A 21150-nucleotide genomic window follows, 5' to 3' on the forward strand; every position below is an offset into this window, starting at 1 on the left:
ATTAGTATTAACCAGAAACATAAAATTTTTGGAAAAGATTAGATCTTATGAAGTTCATAGTAACAATCACACTAAAATAAGTTGCCTCCCAAGGTATTTGAGGTAGAGAGTTCTGACAAAGTTCAGGTGGAATTTGATTGTTACTTTTTAAAAATGGGCATATTATGATTGATTCAGGGATACACTTTTTTTCCTAGGCTGAGTTAGAATAAGTTAACTTCTCTGCATCATTTTTGTCTGGTTAATACTAATCCCCTAAACTTCTATTGTTACAGTAGCAAGTGTTGGCAGTTGTGAAAAGACATGACTGCCTTCATTAAACACTCATTTTATAACTCCCATCGGTACCAACCAAGATGAGTTTTGAATTTCCCAAGTTTTCAACAAGAGGAGAGAAGGTGTCAAGGTATGTTTGTTTTAATTGCGGTCTTCAGAGTTCCCCCTATATACTGCTGTAGCATCTGAAAAAGCAAAAAGCCAAGGCCGGCAAGTGTGTGCGTGTATGTATGTGTGGTATTATGTTGAGTGTTGAGTGCCGGCACCTGGAGACTTCACAGCCAGGAAACAGGGGACACCTGGTCCCCTGCCCCCTAATTTCCAACCTTGGCCATGAGGAGGCACACCAGGGACAACTTTATTACCAGAGACACTTACTGGGGCTATCAGGCAAGCCTCGGAGCTCCAAGGTGTTTAGGTTTGTTATGTTAGTTTGTTATTTGGTTTTTAAGAGCATTAGCAACTAAGGCCATATTGCTCCGGAGATATGCAGTGGTCATTCCCTGACCTTTCCGCATCCTTCGTATTTGGTTGTCACAGGCTCGAACCCCGGTCTAATCAAGAAGCGTGTGCTACGCACTGCTGCTCCCGCCCACCTGGCTACGGAGGTGCCGGTGTTTAGGGAAAGGAAGTGGAGATAAGAATGAGAAGTATGGGGATTGGAAGGAAAGGGAAGGGAAAGTTGGATAGAAGATAAGGGGAAGAAGAATAGACATCCCCTGAAACAGAACAGAAAAGTTTACAATAGTAAAAAGAAATAGTGTATAGTGAACTATAGTCTATTACATTTAAATTCTAATCTAAAGATACTTAGATATATTTCAATAGAGCTGCAATGCCAGCAACCAAACAGCTATAAATGAAAATTATATACAAGTCTACAGCCTACAGACAGGAAGTAACATTAACAAGAGGAAAAAGACAGTCATCTTCAGTGACATTGAGATCAGTTTTTTTTATTTTTTTTTATTAGTAAATGTTTAATATGAAGAGTGATTTTGCTGATAGGAAAGACAGTAGCTGTTGGCTGTGTGAGTTAGACAGCAGCTGAATGTGACTGACAACAATAACTATAGGAGTATATATGAGCATTTTAGATGTAAACAAGGGAAGTGTAGTGTTGAGTTTACTGGTCTCAGGTACTCACCATTCTTTACCATCATTATCATTACTGAAATTGGATGAGGTATTAATCTAAGAGTGTGAGTGGAAATTTGGGAAGTGTCACGATCTAACACTATGTTCCACAACAGACAAGCATTTTCAGAGCTTGGAATGGGCTGGAATCCACAGAACACTTCCAGTGTGCTCTATTCCATTCCACATGATGTATGTACCTACTTGATTATTAAAAATAGGATATTAATGAGAGTTTTGTTTCATAAAATTTTTAATCTTGCCCTCTGGGCATTTTTGCCTTTCATTGTGTTGTGATGAAGCAACGCATTCAAAAGGTACATATCTTCTGTTGTCTACCCTATACTGTACAGCGTATTCTAAAAGTATATGGAAAAATTTTGGGATGCATTCTACATCCCAAATAGTATTTACATTCCCACAATAGTATAAACTGTTTTACAGCCATATTTTATTTGGAACAAAGTTCTGTGAATTTTCAGAACTTTTACTTCATGTGCCAGGCTCTTTAAATGAGCACACAAGAAGTAGCAAAGGACATTCATGTCAGATAACTGTGCTGGCCAAGCAACAGGACCATCCTAACCTGTCCATCTGAATAGACAGGTAGTATCAAGTAAGCCCTCACTTGTCAACTGAAATAGATGGTAGTGAAGTATTTTTGGTGATAAGTTATTTGAGCCATATGTTTTTCCATGGTAATTGCAATCTTGTCTGCAGAGGAACATCTACAATCAAACCAAGCAGATTATCTTTCAAAAAGTGTCAGTAAATTTTACTGGTCAGTTGCTTTGGAAGAACATGTGGCCAATTAACTGAGCCAGGCAATAACAGAGAATTGTTCTTTAATAAGTCAAGTTGATTTTGTCCACTACAAAGCTCACTTTATTAGTAAACAATATCTGACTCGTAAATCCAGGATCTTGAACATGGGAGAGGCATCATCAACAGAACTGTTGTCATTCAGGGTATTTTGCTGAAGTCAATAACTGCACTTTTTGCAGATGAAAGGAATATAACTGCATTAAATATCCAAGAACAAGTATAATTTCTGTAATAATTGAGTATAAAGATGCATCAAACACATGGTGTGGATCCATAAAATAGTATCAATTTATCACAGGCACTTGTCCATGGATCGTCTCGTATCGTGTCAAGAATTTCATCTTCAACATCTTGATGGTAGGCTTGTGATCATTCTGGCAGTCTTTGAAGAGTGAAAAACTGCTCTCCCTCAAATGCCTATCAATGACTACAAATGTAACCATTGGAAGGCATTTGAAGGAGAGCATGTTCAACAATTTGGTAATCTGCTAGGATGATTGCCAAATTGTCAAACAGAAGATTATTAAATTGGCAACTTTCCATTAGGAAAGTTTTTGGCATATAATCATAATTTCAAATTAATTTTCTGCAGTGCAACCAATATGAGGTGCATATCTGTTTACTTAACATTGAAAAATGAAGTAATGAAAGTACAAGGTAGTATCTAGAAATGTCACAATTACAATCTAGTATGTAATAAATCTCATTTGTTACATGTGCATAAAGTGTTTTCATTTTGGGTACCTTACCATATATTAAACTCCCACATAATGTCATTTACTCACCATTAGCATTAGCATTAGTAGAGGCATTTGATGCAAGAAAGCAAGCTTATGCAGCATCAGCCAAAAAAAAAAAAAAAACCCACTTCCACTTCACCCCTCTGTTCGTTCAAAATACCTGTCCAGCTGAGCCTTAAACTTATTTAGGCTATCAACCTCCACCACAAGGGATGGCAGTCTGTTCCACCAACCAACCACCCGCTGGCTAAAGGCAAATTTCCGCACGTCTATCCTACACCTGTCTTTCCTCAATTTGAATTTATGCCCTCTCAGGTGATTTTTCTGAGCTAGAGGAAGAATCCCATCAGCATTGAGCATGCTTAAACCATTCAAGGCTTTATACACCTCTATCAGATCACCTCGCTGGTGCCTAGTCTTAAGACACTGTAATTTGCAAAACTTAAGCCTTTCCTCGTAAGAGCACCCCTTTGTTCCATTCACTAATCTTGTTGCCCTTCTCTGTACTCATTCCAGCAGCTCTACATCCTTCTTGAAATGAGGCCTCCAGACCTGTATACAGTACTCTAGGTGTGGCCTGACCATTGCCTTATACAATGGAATAATCACCTCCTTATCCCTGCTGGAAAAATTCCTGTATATCATTGACAATACTCCATGAGCTACTCTTGCAGCCCGTCTGCACTGCTCAGAGAACTTCATATCTGCCTGCACAATCACCCCCAAGTCCCTTTCATTCTCTACCACTGTCAGTGTAGTACCACAGAGTTGATACGTTGCCCTGGGGTTGCTGTTTCCCATGTGTAGTACTTTACATTTGTCAATGTTAAACTTCATTTGCCACCTCTCAGCCCATCTGCTCAACCTTTCCAGATCCTGTTGCAGCAGTGTAGTGTCAGTAGTGTCCTTGACAACCCTGCCAACCTTTGTATCATCTGCAAACTTGGACATTAAGCTTGATATACCATCATCAATATCATTTATAAATACAGAAAACAATAATGGACCCAACACTGAGCCCTGAGGGACTCCACTAATAACATTAGTCCACGATGAGCAGTGTCCATTGATTACCACTCTCTGTCTTCTCCCACTCAACCACCCCTTTATCCATAGCAGCAATTTGCCTCCAATGTCACACTGCTCCAATTTGTGTAGCAGTCTTCCATGTGCAACAGTATCAAAAGCCTTTCTAAGATCCAAGTATATAATATCAAAGTTATTCCCTGCATCCAGTTCTTTTGTGACTGCATCATAGTATCCAATCAAGTTGGTCAGGCAAGACTTCCCCTTAACAAAACCATGCTGTGTCTGAGCTATAACTGAAGTCTTGTCTAAATGATCCTGCAGTGCTTCTTTAACCAGTGCCTCCATTAATTTTCCTGGAACAGAAGTTAAGCTCACAGGTCTATAGTTACTTGTGTCAGCCTTTGATCCTCCTTTGTGAATTGGGGTCACATTTGCATATTTCCAGTCTATGGGTACCTCCCCTGAGTCCAAGGAAGCTCTCATAATTATGGCTAAGGGTTTGCTTACTTCCTTTGCTGCCTCCTTTAATATAACTGGATAGATCCCATCCACCCCGGGTGCCTTTCTTGTGTTTATCTTCAACAGTTTCTCCTCCACTTTACTCCCAGTTATTTCAAGATTCTGTAGCTTACTGCTAGAGTTGAATACACCTCTGGCATTCCCCTTGCTGAATAACTCCTCATGTGTGAATGTCGATGCAAAATATTCATTTAGTTTGTTAGCTACCTGAGCAGGATCATCAACAGTTGACCCATCAATATCAAGTGGACCAATCTGATTCATCCCCTTCCTTCTAGAGTTTACATAAGTAAAGAACTCTTTGCTGTTTTTCTTTGCATCCCTTGCCAAGGATTTCTCGTAATCTGCCTTCGCCTTCCTAACCTCCTTTGTAACTTGGTTGCATATCAACTTGTATCTATCATAGGCTTCTGTGTCATGTGTTAATTTGTAAGTATCCCATGCATTTTTCTTCTCTGCCATATGCCTCATTAGTTCATCTGACATCCATTTTGGCCTAAACCTTGAACAATATTTCTTAGTTGGTATGTAAAGCCTAGTAGCTTCCAAGATATGTTCTTTGAATGCTTCCCATTTTGAATTTGCTGTTGGTAACATCATCAGTTGGTCCCACTGTATAGAATTTAAATACTGTCTCAGTCCATCGTAGTCGCCTTTACGGAAGCAATAACCCTTCCCTTTACCCCTAATGGTAGTTACCTCTTTCAGTAAATCCCACTTCAGCACACTGTGATCACTGCCACCTAGTGGTTCATTTATCTGCAGATTCTTAATGCATGAAGAATCACTGCTGATAATCAAATCAAGAGTATTACTCCCTCTAGTTGCCTCCTGAACATGCTGATGTAGAAAACAATCATCCAATAAATCCACAAAAGCCCTGCTAGTGTGTGAGTAACCAGCCCCCAAATTCCAGTCAATATCTGGGAAATTAAAATCTCCCATTATAAGACTCTCTGATTTACTGGCCCACTCTATTTCCCTGTACAGTTCCTTATTATACTCATCAGAGTCATTAGGCCTATAGCACACTCCTACTCTCAATTTTGATCTCCCAATGCTTATGTCACACCAAACTGACTCAACACTGCACTGTCCAGCGATGTCGACTGGCTTCACTTCCTTGGTTTTTATGTGTTTCTTAACTAATAGCATAACCCCTCCCCCCTTCCTATCCTTTCTGTAGACGTTGTACTCCCCAAATTGCAGTTCTGCATCCCTTATATCTGTGTGACACCACGTCTCTGATATCCCAACAATATCTGCCTTTGATGTTTTGAGCAATACCTCAAATTCATCAAATTTACTTACTAAACTCCTAGCATTGGTGTACACGCAAGTATACCTGCACCTGTTTCTATTCTTAGCTACCCTAACACAACCCATGTGTTGATTTGTACCGCAATGGCTCCCAGCAGTCTCTGAAATACCATGCATCTTGTTTTTCAGGCTTCTGCTCATTCTAATAGAAGCAGTGCAAGAATCTCTTTCACCTCTGCCAGTGGCTACTGTCAATCTATTGGTCTTTGTCTCCCCCCAAGCTAGCAGTTTTCCGACCCACCTAACACTGCCTCGATAGCATCAGCAAAAATTCTTGCACCCTTTCTATTTAAGTGTATCCTATCCCTGTAGAAGCAATCTCTCCTGTTAACAAGTACAGTCCAGGCTGAAAAAAATTCTACCCCTTGAGCCTTGCACAATCTTTCCAGGGCCGAATTGATCGACAAGGCTCTCATCATATACTCCCTCCTATCGTGAAAATACCACCTCCCCGGCGGGGAATCGAACCCCGGTCTCCCGTGTGACAGGCGGGGATACTATCCACTATACTACCGAGGAGAGAGAAAACATCTCAAAGACCATACTAGAATTAATCAGAAATTGTTTTCATAATAAAGAAAATAGATAACAAATATATGATAAGATAATAGGTGACAAGCTTTGGTTTAAATCTTGTGATGTAAGCAGCAACTAACTGATGGTCTGAAATCACATTTCACTTAGTAAAGAAAATTATGTAGTGATTACTGCTTTAGGCAGTTACAATCCAAGCTATTAATAAAGAGCGAGAAAACATCTCAAAGATCAAGTTGCTAAAACTAGCATTAAATATCCATAAATTATTTATACTGCTACTATAAGCTGTTGTTGTTGTTTGTTATTTGGTTTTTAGGAGCATTAGCAACTAAGGCCATATTCCTCCGGGGATATGCGGTGGTCATTCCCTGACCTTTCTGCATCCTCCATATTTGGTGGTCACAGGCTCGAACCCCGGTCTAATCAAGAAGCGTATGCTATGCACTGCTGCTCCTGCTCACCTGGCTATGGAGGCGCCCTCTACTATAAGCAGTTGATAAAAGAAACAATCAAATTCATATATTTGTTTAAATGATAGGGAAAAAAATTATTACAAAAATGTTGAGGCTTTTTAGATATATGATACACACAACAGTGAATGAACTAATCCAATTAACACATCTTAGTGCAAGATGATCAAATGTTTTCAGTTTCAAATGAATGCCACTTTTAAACCCTCTGACATTTTTGAAAATGTAAAAAATTAAACGAACAAATGACATCTTTAACTAATATTTAGATGAAGGGGTATGCAATTTTTTTATGATGCTAATTATATCTGAGGTATAAGGTTGGTTGTTTTAAGATTTTATGGTACATTAGCGTCTAAGGCTATAATGCGCCAAGTCAAAAAAGGTGTAAAATATAAAGTATTCTGAGGTATAAGGGAAGTTAACTTCAGCAAAAAAAAAAAAAAATCCCACTTCATTAGAAAGAAACAGAGCATTTACACAATCTGTTTTCTTAATGTTATATCAATGCTGTATATTTAAATATGACAATATTACCAACCTTGTTTTTAGTTTTTCTGCTTTTGAAGTCCAATTTTGGTACTGAATGTTTAGTTTTTGTCTTTCTTGTTCTTCAATACGTATTTCTGTTTGAATCATTTCCTTACAGCCATTAATTTCTTGTTGCCTTTCTTTCATTTGCTATACACAAGATATACATATATATACTATAAACTGACTAAATTAATTTTAAAAAATGTTTTATTATAATCACAAATTAGACTAGCTGGGCATGAAAACATTAATAGGTGGGATTCATAAAACAAATATCTTTGTATTATATATTAAAAATAAGGCCATTTCAAATGAGAAACAGAAATTACAAAGGTCACCCCCATCTAGAACTATTATAGTTTCAAACAAGATGAAGTTGAGAATATATGAATGAAAGGACTTCTTGGAGGAGATCATCACCAAATTAGGACCTGGGTTACTAAAGGATGCCAAATTCCATAAATATATCTGGATGAGTTTTTAATGAGGAAAAGATCAGCTGTGTGATTTCAATTATTGAAAGGGGTTGTAGTATAGATAAGGAAGCAACTGGTGTTAAATAATTAGAGAAAATGTTTCTGTACTGGATCAGCAAAATTGAAAACAGCAGACAATTTGGGGTCATCAATTATGAAATAACCAAGTAAAATAACTTTTTTGTTAGGGGATATTAGACTGGAAAAGTCGAGACTTAGGTTAGAAAGGTAAAAATTTGAGTAAGCTGTAAAGTAATAGTGCTCCTATAGCTTTTCTACTAAAAAAAGGCAACAGAAACACTATGAATTTGGGGGGGGGGTGGCTGTTTGAGAGATTTTGAGCCAAAATTCCTTTTCTTTAATCATGTTCTTGATAGAACAGCTACCTCTGGGAGTTACATTTTATGTATCTATCCCACTTTGTGGATTTATCCATTTAATATACTGATTAAATTAATAAGGTCAAATGATGCAAAGAACTTTTTGGCATCAGCAAAAATAAAAATAAAAATTAAATTAAAGCAGAATATTCATATTCTATTTCTATTCCCACAAGGTAATTATCCAATGCTGTTTTAAACTCAGCCAGACTCACTGCCTTCACCACACCAAGAGACATTTTATTCCAACATTCGATAACCTGGTGCCTACAGGTGAACTTCATGATCTTCTGTTATTCCTTGAGATTTTGTGTCCCCTGTTTGTGTCTCACCTAAAACGGATAACTGATTTTCCTCATTTATTTTACTGAATCTTTTCAGAGCCTTAATTAGATCTCCTCTTAGATTCTTGATGTTAACTTTGCAGCCCACACCCTCTAAACCATTCTTCATATGTGCATCTCTTTTGCACTTGCCATCAATTCAGTCGCCTTCTCTGAACCCTCTCCAGAAGTTCTGTCTTCTTTTGTGGTCCCCAAATGTATAACCTTACATTTGGAAGCATTAAACTTTAGTTGCCATTTTTCAGTTCATATATGTTGTCGTTGTTGTTATTTGGTTTTTAGGAGCATTAGCAACTAAGGCCATATTGCTCCGGGGATATGCGGTGGTCAATCCCTGACCTTTCTGCATCCTCCGTATTTGGTGGCTCATGGGCTCTAACCCCGGTCTAAGCGAGAAGCGTGTGCTATGCACTGCTGCTCCTGCCCACCTGGCTATGGAGGCACCCAGTTCATATATGCAACCAATACAAGCTTTTTTTGAAGCAATATGGCTTAACTTGAATTATTAACCCCCCTTACCATTCTTCAAATCATCAGAAAACTTTGACAGCTTGCCACAGTTACCCTCATCAGTATCGTTTATGAAAATCAGAAATAGGAGGAGCCACAACACCGATCCGTAAGGGATTAGTGTTGGTTTCCCTCTGGGTTTACCCCTGAAGAATGACCATTTCTGACAATCCTCTGTCTCCTATCTTTTAGCCTGCCTGTGATCCAGCATAGGATCTTACTAGTAACTCCAAACTCTTCCAGCTTATGTAGCAACCTTCCACGAGAGTATGAGAGCTTTACTAGAGTCTAGATAAGCAACATCAAAATTGTTATCTACATCCAACTGTTTAAATGACTATGCCATAGTAATATACCAGATTGGTCAGGCATGACCTCCCCTTAATGAACTTCTGCCGGAATCTAATCGGGATACCACTCTTGTCAATATGGTCCTGAATCGCATTCCTAATCACAGATTCCATGATCTTTCCTATTACAGAAACCAAATTCACTGGCCAATAATCACCTGCTTCCTCTTTAGCTAATACCACCTTTGCAGATTAGAGAGACATTAGCACTTCTCAGTCTAAGAGAATCTTTCCAATGACACTCTCATTAACATTCTCATCTTAATGATTAATGGTGGGGAAAGACACTCAAATTACACATTATTCTATGATATACTAACAAACACTAATTTATTCTGAGTTTTCACCCTGGTCAAATTCACAATAAATTCTCTATGTGGAGGATGGAATCCCACTTCATTTCTCCATTCCTGTGTGCGACTGGTTGAATATTATTTTTTTCAATGGTGGATTGGTAGCAGAGTGGCCAGCTAGGAGTCCTCACTTCAATGGAATTCTTCTTGTGGGATTGGGTGAAGGAAATGCTTATAGAAAAAAAAGGAAAAAAAAAGATAACTGTTGACAAGGACACTATCTGGGAAGTGGCTGGGTTCTATGACACTTGTTTTTCTGAGTTAAAAAAAAAACAAAAAAACAAAACAAGAACACTATGACTAGCATACACATTCAATTATGTAAGACTTGCAAAAAAGCGTTCAACACAATCTAGCTGTGATGATATGATGCACACTAAATTGCATTAAGTACCAAACAGACTGAATGATGACCATTATATATTAGTCAGTATCACAACTTTAGGAAGTGACTTCCAATCATCCTGCAGAACTAGTTCAATAGCCACAAAAATATTTGTTGAAAAATAATGGATGACTAAGGTGACAAAGATCAGTTTAACACCATAACTTAAATTTTATAATTGTTTTCTCTTTAAAATTAAAGAACTATTCTTTTCTAAAACATGTAAAGTGAGAAATAGATTTCTTATAATTTCCTATTAGTAAGAGTTGTGAAAAAGGGTAGGGGATGGGGGAAGATATCAGATGCAAAGTACCCAACACATGACATAGGAGAAAAATTATAATCTTTAATATTTATTATATTATTTATTTAAATATGGATTAAATATAATAGAACAGAACAGGTTAAAACAGATTTTTTCTTATACAAAAATTACTTTTTTTCCTCAAGTTTTGTGTGGTGATGGTTATAAGTAAAAATATCTCTTACCTTTTCAAACTCCAGTTGATGTTTCTGCAGGTTGCATACAGTATCAGCCCTCTGATTTAACAACTCCTGAAACCTTTTCAACTGAAGCTTAATTAAGCATTCCTCAACCAGAAAAGACTACATTAAAAATAAGAATGCAAAAGTACAAGTTTATAACACCTATCCTAATTTTGAAACAATATCCTAATTTTCCAAAAATTAAAACAAGACTATTAGACTATTTTCTATTAAAATATCATTTATTCTTTACTTGCAGCATATGCATAAAAATGTATTAATGCTACTTAACATCTCTAAATTACAGTTTAATAAACAACTCACAAAATATTTATTTTTAAATAGTTGGATCCAAATTACATTTCTTTTAATTATACAGAATTGATAAAATATGGCATTAAATCTTTTAAAAAAAATAACATACTTGTTGAAACATCATAAACCTATGATACAGCATAAATTGTATCATCAAATCCAAAACAGGAGTGAAGAAATAAAGTAGATGAAATGCAGTTGCATGCAGTTCTACAATGAGAATGAAACAAAATATAAGTAAATTATAGAAGTTAATCATTGGAATGCACTATATTGTATAATAATTCTGTAGATATGGCTGTTATCAGAACATCAAGGACTGAAAGAACATATGAAGCTTGAAAACAACAACAAAGTTCATTCACACAAAGCAAATCAAATACATACAACTTCTCCAGCAATGGGACATTTCAATTGCAGTCATGATTTTGCCATGTCAAACCAACTGTTTTCCTATCAGTACTCCGTTTTCATAGCTCTAATCATAGTAACAAATGGACAAAAATTAACTGTAGTGATGCAAAGATTAACATTTGGCTGCAGACAACAGGAAATGGTGCTTTGACCAACAAATCTCACTTCTTATATAGAAAGGTATAGCATCTTTCATGGTATTTAATTACTAGATCTGAATCTCCAAGAAAGTTTATGGAATATCCATGAAAACAGTATCCTTTACCTTTGACCAAAAATCATCAGAACTAGCAAGAGATTAGTGAAGAATGACAAAAAAAAAAAAAAAATTCAAACTAACTTTAGTTTGTAACTCATCCCTCGATGGTTGCATGTATTGTGTGTGTGTGTGTGTCCTACAAATATAATGCAATAAAAAAGAGTTTAAAAAACCCCACGAAACTAAGAAAATGAATATTATGCAGCTTAAATTTTATAATTCTTAATTCACTGAACTGTCCTATTTTCATTTTATTTTCACCAAATCAATCCAATTCCTTTCATTTAAAATTACATATTTTTTACTTTTATAAAATAAATGTCCATTTATGCTCCAGATGACCGAGGCCAGAAGAGTTTACAACTTCATTGCAACTGTTTATACATAACAGTATAAATAGTTACAATGAAGACATGACAGTGTGGCAGTTAATAACAGGTAGTATACTTTTTGCATCAGCACGCATATAATCGTAGCTGAGTGATCAGGAGCGAGAGTGCATAGCACACGTTCTTTGAGTGGACCGGGATTCAAGCCCGTGACTACTAAATACGATAAATATTTGTATTGATGATTTAATGTAAACTCTACTGACTTGGTTGTCGTGCCGGAGTATAAACAGAAAAAATTTAAAAAAAATAAATAAATAATAATGAAGGGAAAAAAATAAATAAAATAACATTAAAACAGAACAGCACAATAAATCTTAAAGCAATAAAATTTTATAAATATAAGAAAGGCATAAAGCTGCTAAAATTATAAAACCTAAAAGAAATCAGTTCAGAAGCTACTGAAGAGACCAGCTAAATACTGAAAAAGTGAAAACTCAAGGTTTGATAACAGACCAGACTAAAAAAAAAAAGCTGAGCAGGAATTCAAAGAAGTGGGAAACAATATAGAAAAGGTTACAGAAGAGTGGTAAATAAAGGAGGGGATACTAGCAGAAATGAATGGCAACATGCAAAATCATGGATAATAGAAAACATTGAAAATTAAATATAATATAAAGGGCACAAATTTAAGCCACAAATATTGCAGAATTTTTCTAATTACTTAAGATTCTTTCTATTTATTCTCATATGTTCTCAAGTGTGTGCAGTTAAGTTCTAGCCATTTTAAAGTTCTATCAGGCATTAACATGTTTAACAAATTAACATGTTTGCTGCCACCTATGTTTACTGAAAGGTTTACTGACAAATCATGATTTGTCAGAAATCACAAATTTGTCACAAATAAAGATTTTGCTCCAAAACTGGCTTTAGATTTCTGATTGTTTTGACATTTTTTCTACTATATAAAAGTCATGAACTAATCTTTGTAAAGCACTTTTATCAAAATCATTAATTTATACCTTTTCTTTTCTTCTTTTTACATTCTTATTTGGTGAAATAAATACTCCACTATTATTCATTTCTGATTTTATTCTGTTTACTGACCTTTTTGAAATTCCTATTGCAGCAGTAACTCTCTCTAGAATTTATTTATTTTACCAGAACAATAAAATTTTCTATTTCTGTCTCTTTTTTTTTCACAATACAGCCAGTCCTCGTATAACACGTGTTTACACCACACGAATTCGATCATACACAATTTATAAATAGGAGAACGATATCTTATATAACATGAACCGAATTCGCTTATGCACGATTTGCCTTTGTGTTTACAAGAAATGGCAGTCGAACGCAGAATCACCCCAACTGAACGCAACACGATAGGAATGAAGAGAAGATTCTGAAAATGTATTTATGTGTTTTATATCAGTGAAGGGGAAACACATTTCATAATAATAACGTAAAAACCAACACAATTCCAGCTATCGGTATAATTGCAAATGCAATTAGATCGAGTTTATAACAGATTCCACTAGCAGAAACGCAACTGGAAATTGTTTTTATTGTTTTATGGTAGTAACCCCTAGAAATGTGCTTTAGTAAAATGTGAGGTGTTAACAGTGTCTCTCTGCCTTCACGGTGTTGTTTATTCAGTTGCTACATGGGCGCAGCTTTGTTTATGTGTATCAAGCGTGCCTCCTCGTTTTGTAATTGTGCTTTATTCCCTAAAAATGAGTAAAATACTTAAAAGGTGTGAAAAGGAAGCATTCTGGTGAAGACACTGCAGATTCAGAGAGAAAAAGAAAAGCAATATTGATAAACAGAGGCAGACTGTGTCAAAAATTCTTACCTGGGGAAATTTGTAGTGGCCTCATACTATGGTTTATGGCCAAAATCACACCGGCCTCTGGCCCACCGGGGTTTCCCCGGTAAGGCTTATGGCCATTCTGCCTCTGTTGATAAAGAAAAAATATGAAATTGTGAAACGCTTTGAGCGAAATGAAAGACCATGTGATATTGCATGTGCTACAGACCTAAATGAGGCAACGCCGAGAATTACAAAGAATGCAGAGAAAATAAAAACAACTTTCATAGCAGGAACAACTCAAAGTGTAATTAAAATCCATTAGATCAAGACACAAAGAATTGGAAGAGATGGAACAGCTGTCATCTGTTTGGATAGAAAATCAAACAAAAAACAAGTTTGCTTACGATAGAAGCAAAAGCAGTAGCAATATTTTATTACGTAATAGTCGTAATAAAATACGTAAGTATTTTATTAGGATTATTTATTGTGTTTGGTAATGTTTTGGTTACAAATGTGTGTTCAATCTTGGGTGGTCGGCACCTAACCCTGTTTTTCCTATAGGGCCTGTTGTTTATATTGCACAATTTTGCATTGCACGAGGGTTTCTAGGAACACAACTATTATGCTATACGAGGACTGACTGTACTTAGAACATCAGAAATCTCTTGTCCTTTGTAACATACTCTATTTTGTACATGAAGACACTGTTTGCATTTCTAGGATTAGTTTGAGCAAACAAACACAAAGAGAAAAGATTAAATCTTTTAATTATGTGAGCACTTACTATGCCCAACCTACCTATTTCTAAGTAATGGTGCTGCTAATAGCTAATGCTTTTGTGCACTCACATACCCTCCTGATGCTAAAGTTGCATCAAGAAAGTATGAATGATTGACATTTAAACAACCGTAATTGTTGCAAAGTGTATAACAAGTTATACCAAATTAATTTATTTCTGTATTTCATAATTATAATGTGTTAATAAAATTCAGTAAAAATATTTCAACTTTTGGAAGCTTAAATATTGGAATTTTTAAGCATGCATCTCATGTGCTTTTGTGTACAGTAATAGAGACAGTCTATTGACTCAGCAGTTGTCACATTCACCATGCTTGCAATCATATCCCATCTTTAGTGATTGCTTAAGCACACTTTCATCACTGGAATATTATTTCAGTGTGAATGTAATAATTAAGCTAACAATTATCACTTCTAAAGAAGGGTCCAAAGAAAATTTTAAGGTGTAGTTATTTAAATTTGTGTTAAAACTGTGATCAGCCAAAGATGGAGTTTTAATCATCATTTAAATTTAAATGAATTAGTACATATATTTGAGTTTTTTTTCTTAATATGAGGAGGGGGGGAAGAGAGAGAGAGAGCGATTGCTAGTCCAGTGCACAATTTCTCTTTCAAACTGCCTGCTATTCAGTTGTTGAGAGCATGTTTATTGTTTCTAAACATTAAAGGGGGCATTTTCCTCTTTGTAATAAATATAAAGAGGAAAATGCCCTCCTTTAATATTTCAATTCCTCCACCTCTTAACTCAGAATTCCGTTGCTGATCACATTAGTCTCCACAGAAATGCAAGACTATTTCCTGTATTCCCCCTCCAGAATAATTCATAGCTTTACATTATTTTTTATATAGCAATGCCACAAAGATGCACTGCTGCTATACAAGGATAAATGCTTATTACATAAATAACATGAATTGAATTATTTGCTCAATCTATTTAAATGAACAGGCATCACATTAATTTATACCTAATAACGTATAAATTTGGTGAAACAAATAAATAAATAAATCACACCAGGTAGTTCTGAATTAGTAACAGATTTGTTTTCAAGTTGCTTCATTTGAAATGATCATATATTGCAGCAGAGATATCGCTAATGGTATGCATGAATTAGTTTAGGAACCAATGCTATTATGTTAAAGAAAATAACAGTATAGAAAATTAATACTTAAAAAAGATACAAAAACAATACTTCAATATTGTTGTTTAGCAAATAGTGAAGAGCACTGTAGATGTTTTGAAATGATGAATAATGAACTATTACCAATATCGAAATATTGATTATAGAAACAGTACCTTAACTAAACAGCAGGAAAATCTCATCAGGCATAAAAAATACCATGTACAGACCATTTTTTTTTTTTTTTTTTTAATAATAACTGATCCAGAAAAAATTACATGAATAGAAAACAAATTACCTATGGTGATGTGTCACTAAAATATTTCTCCATTTTGGAACTCAAATTTAAGTTCCAAAATTTGGAACATCATTTGGGAAAATTCACGAGTTTTTAAAACATTTCTATGCTAAACTAATTAAATTGGTTACATTTCTGGATTCCATTATAGAATCCTTTCATCAGGCAACAATGGGATTTAGAATAACAACATCAGAATGATACTAATTATTACCTTAGAAATTGAAGCAGCACAAAAATTTAATTATTAAAATTTAACAAATTTAACCACATAGTAATAATTGGGATAATAAACAACTAATCAATTAATTCAAATTTCTTGGTAGTAAAGCTTGGTGTTTAAATATATTGTACATATCAATTTTCATAAATAAAAGTTATTATCCAAGTTATTCAATTAATTTTGTTAATTTAATTTTTTTGTATATCTAATTTCTATGCTAGTTTATTATTCTCTATAATTAGCATTCGGTGGAATCTAGCCAATATAATTAGTTTTGCACTGTAATATTCTAAAATCACAGGTGTGATATGGGAAGAATTATTAAATTAATTCTTCCAATATCACATAGGTAAAATGTCTTCTCTTCAATTGCCTAAAAGAAAGATCTTTACTCTTAAAATATAAATCATTAATATCACTAAAATACAGGTTTAACTAATATGGCAAATCAAATTAACAATGGTTTGTTTCAAATATTTATACCTTTACATTTTGAATATATATTTACTGCAGCATACCTCCTTCTTATCAATAGTGGCCTTTTTAACCTTGAAGGTATTAGTAATATACAATTCCAATATTTCTAACTTTTGATTCAATTCAACAATTTCTTCCCTATTCTTCTCCAGTATTCTTCTTGACTGGTTAACTTTTTCCTACATGCAAAACAAAGATAATTATTTAGCACAAACATTCATATATGTTAGAAAAGAAAGCCGATTCAGAATAATATAAAACAAAAAAGAATTAGAAAGTGATGTATGTAAAGTTGATAAGAGTGGTCAAAATCATCTAATAAATTATGAAATATGATTTCAACATATTACTTATTTTACCCAATTTTCAATGTATTAATAATTTGGCAAAAAAAAGAAAAATAAATAAAAATAATTTATAAAACTGGGCTGTTTTAATTTAGGAAAGCTAGATACTATTTCAGACAAAAAAAAAAAATAAATAAATAAATAAAAATAAAAAAAATGATGAAGTGTATATCTTCTCACACAATGAAAGCAGTTTCATTGTGGCATCCATCTCAAACATATACAATGTGTTTAAAGGAGAAGTTACATTCACCCTAATATCAAGGATACTTTGTATTCCTGCTTCTCAGGAACACTCATTTTTAAATTTTACGAATTTCTGAGTATATTGTATTGTCATAAGAACACATAAATCACATATAAATTTATATTCTACAGTTCTAGCGTTTTTAGTTCTTCAAAAAATTTGAATCTTGTATTACTTTGAAAGATAAAATCTCTATTTACTAGTTTATTTTCTGTTCTGATAGCAGAGAAAAAAAATTAAATGAAGTTACATATAATGATATAACCTTGTCTTTATAATAAAGATTTTGAATTCTTAGCTTAGCAAAGATCTTGTCAAATTGTTTACAATGCTATATGATAAAAATAACATATTTTGTTAAAATTCTTATATGAAATTAAATTACCATTCAGTTTGTTAGCTCTGTTATACAAAAAGCAGAATATTTAAAAATTAGATTTAGGATTTAAAGATTTTATTACCTCTGTAATTTTGAGCTGTTGATTAAGAAAGGCTAATGCATTAGTCCTTTTCTCAAGCAGTTTTTTAACTTGGTCACTTTCAACGTCTAACTGTCGTTTCTCTTCTTCATTTGTGTCACCCATCATGTGCCGAATTCTTTGTTCCATCTGCTCAATCTCAAAGTCCTGAAATATGACAGTAAAGAAAAAAAAAAAAAAAAAAAAAGATGAAATTTAAAAAATACATTAATGAAACAATATTCTCAGTTCATTCATACCTTCAACTGTAGCTTATTTTACATCTTGAACCTATTATATACGTTCAAATATATATAACTTTTACATAATTTAAATAAATATATCACATTTATTTATCTTTATCTTCCTGACATCTTGTGAAAGGATTACTTTTTATGTCTTTCCTGTTTTAAAATTTCCTGACTGAAATATTTTCCATTAACTTTCCATATCCTTACGTGCAGCACAGCAATTAAATCCATTTATATATTGTATATAAAATATAGATTTCTTAATTGACAAAAGACGTTTAAAAATAATGAAGACAGTGTTCTGTGTTGATGGGTTTATAATAGATTTCAGTAACCAAAGAATCCTAATATCTGGTAACAGTGAAGTTTCTCGAAAATCAATATTTTATTGCTTAATTTGTCTTTATAATTACATACTGCAGAAAATTTTCTGATTTGTAAGTGTATCATCAGTAATTCTCAAAAATAAATTTATCCTCAAGGTAGTAAATTCTCCATTACTGAATTACATCATATATAACTCAGTATAAAGGCCACTGCCCTCTGAATTCTAAATTTCTACTTTTCAGCAGGGAGAGATACTCACAATTAACCTGTACAAAGAACACTTTCAAGTCTGCAGCAAAGAAAGCTCATTTTTTAAAGTTAGTATTATGGCTAAATGATATAAATGGAAGTGGACTTTTTCTGCATCTCCTAAAAAAAAAATTCATTCACTCACATTTCCTTTCATGCCAAAAAGTGACCACCCCAATTCTGCTTTTGAATAAAATTATATACCATAACCACTGTAACAGGCAAGCTATTCTAATGATTTACAACACTCTGCTCAAAAGTAAACTTCATGAGATTTGCCTTCTCCTAAAGATTTTATATTTTTGACCCCTAGTTCTTGTTTCTCCTACTAGTAAAAATATGCACTCCCTCATTCATTTTTACTGATCCCTTCAGGGCCTTATATCACTCAAATGTCCTACATATCATAGACAGGATACTATGTGCCTTCCTAGCAACTTGTTTACACTGCAGGTAAATTTCATATCTGACTGTACTATATCCCAAGGTCTTTTTTTTTTTTCAAACAACTTTTAACTCTTCTCCCCTAGCTTATAAGTAATTCCAGTAATGTCTTAAACATCTAGTCAGCATTAACTCTCCAACAGGTGTCAATTTTTTTTTTCAAGGATCACCAGTGTATTCAGAAAAAGTAACCTATTTCATAACCTTATAAATTGGCAAAAACTAATTCAAATTGCTCTTTTTTGATGCCACCTTTATTTTCAATACATTATGCACATAACTATGAAAATTCCATTTTTTTAAATTCAAAATGTGTACTTTTAATTAATTTTTTTAAATAAAGCTCTCTCCTTTCTGGAGTTTTTTAGACGCACAGTTATAAACACCACAGACACCGTCTGTGCTATTTATTACTTCCCGCATTTAGGTATAATCTTGACTGTTGTTATGGCTAGTGCTACTGAGAACTAATGCAGCAAGATGCTAACTAATGCAGTAACACAGGGAAACAGCATAAACATTGGAGAATGCTGCTATAAAACATGAAACCAGCAGGCTTCAATAATTGGATGCGAGATATGCTGCTAATTTTAAATTCTCATTTTACAATAACTGCATTAATTAAGACTTGAGAAAGCATTTAATTTGTTATTTTATTTTTTATGGCCAAACTTCAATAAAAAAAACAATGTACATCAAAAATGAAAGCAATAAGGAAGGAAAACTAAAATTTACATTAATGTCACTTTAATAGAAATTTTCATTTTTAAATTTTTGCTGGACATTTACACCAATGTGCCCAATGTTGAAAGCAAATAAATGTGCTCCAACAGTGAATTTATTTAATTTGATCTAACCCAACATAACTGAACACATATTTTGCTAATAAAGCATTTGCTAATGTATATTTACAAAAACTTTTTTTTTACTCGCTGTTATATGTGAAATATGATCCTTATATTTATTGTATACAATTAAGAATCACCCAATATATTATATATATTTTTCTAAAAAAATTTTTATCATTTTCTAGACATGATTAGCTTGTCTATAATATAGGTTTAAATGCCTATACCGTAGCCGAGTGGGCAGGAGCGGGAGTGCAGTAGCACACGCTCTTTGAGTAGACCGGGGATTAGGCCCCTGACTGCTGAATACGGTCGATCTGCCAACACACACTGGACCAGTGTGGCAGATTATGGTCCATTTCCCTCAGCATGAATTGTTGAGGAGGCTTCCATCCTATAGTGGGTTGATAATGGCTGCACTTTACTTTTTTTTTTTTATTATGGACAAGCATCTACATTAAAAAATAAATGGTTTTATTAGCTTTCTGAGTGGCTGACCTGAGAATGTAAATTGCCTGTGGACAGTTTTAGAATTTCTCTGAAATAACAGTGCACTTATACTAGTTTAGGTACTTTTAATTTATAGGGAAAAAACCTTTTGCATGATTGGAAAAAACCTTGTTATTTCATACTAGATATAATGTCTACCTTACTTACATTAAGTAACATTTATTACAGGGAATGAAAATGTGGTTATATCTCTAAAACTATTGAACTGCATTTGAAAAATTGAACCACAAATTAATTCAGCAAATTAATTAATGCTAGCAACAGGGTTATAGGACAGGCAAGGTGCTATTCTGCTCCTATGAACATAACTACCCCTATATCAAAACAAAAAATAAATAAAAATAAACATAAAAATAAGATTAAAAATAGAAAAGGGAAAGACCAAAAGTAACACTCACTCCAAGAGGAGTGAACACATAGCTCCTTGCCCAAAGAGACACGTGCCCATGCCCACAAAAAAAAATGAGTGCCACTTAAATAATAACACAAAAATACCACAAACAGAATCAGGTAGTCCACAAGCTGTCTCTTCAAGGGACACCAGCACTTGTGAACTCTGAAAAAAGGTCACAGCCAAATATCAGTGATTCTATAGTGAGTGGTAGCCATAGCATATTTTATGTTTAGTTGATTTGTTATTTTTCTTATTGTCAGGGCATATTGGGACATGCACTGATATTTGGTTATGACAGTGATCAGCGATTGAAATCTCTTTTTAGAGTTTATAAGTGCATTTATTTCTCTGGAGGGTGAGTGT

General features: G+C 34.1%; 1 protein-coding gene across 1 annotated transcript in view; it reads right to left on the reverse strand.

Moving 5' to 3' along the window:
• The window catches only part of LOC150084221 (coiled-coil domain-containing protein 39-like), a 197112-nt gene that overhangs the window by 67301 nt on the left and 108661 nt on the right, over positions 1-21150 (reverse strand). The window contains exons 13-16 of the mRNA XM_090376158.1: positions 17768-17932; positions 16754-16891; positions 10675-10791; positions 7395-7534 (exon numbers count right to left, since the gene is read on the reverse strand). Coding sequence (XP_090232284.1) covers positions 7395-7534; positions 10675-10791; positions 16754-16891; positions 17768-17932 — 560 coding nt within the window. The remainder of the gene's footprint in view (positions 1-7394; positions 7535-10674; positions 10792-16753; positions 16892-17767; positions 17933-21150) is intronic.

Source organism: Mastigoproctus giganteus, chromosome 6 (assembly GCF_048544385.1).
Source record: "Mastigoproctus giganteus isolate SK-2022 chromosome 6, ASM4854438v1, whole genome shotgun sequence".
NCBI lineage: Eukaryota > Metazoa > Arthropoda > Arachnida > Uropygi > Thelyphonidae > Mastigoproctus > Mastigoproctus giganteus.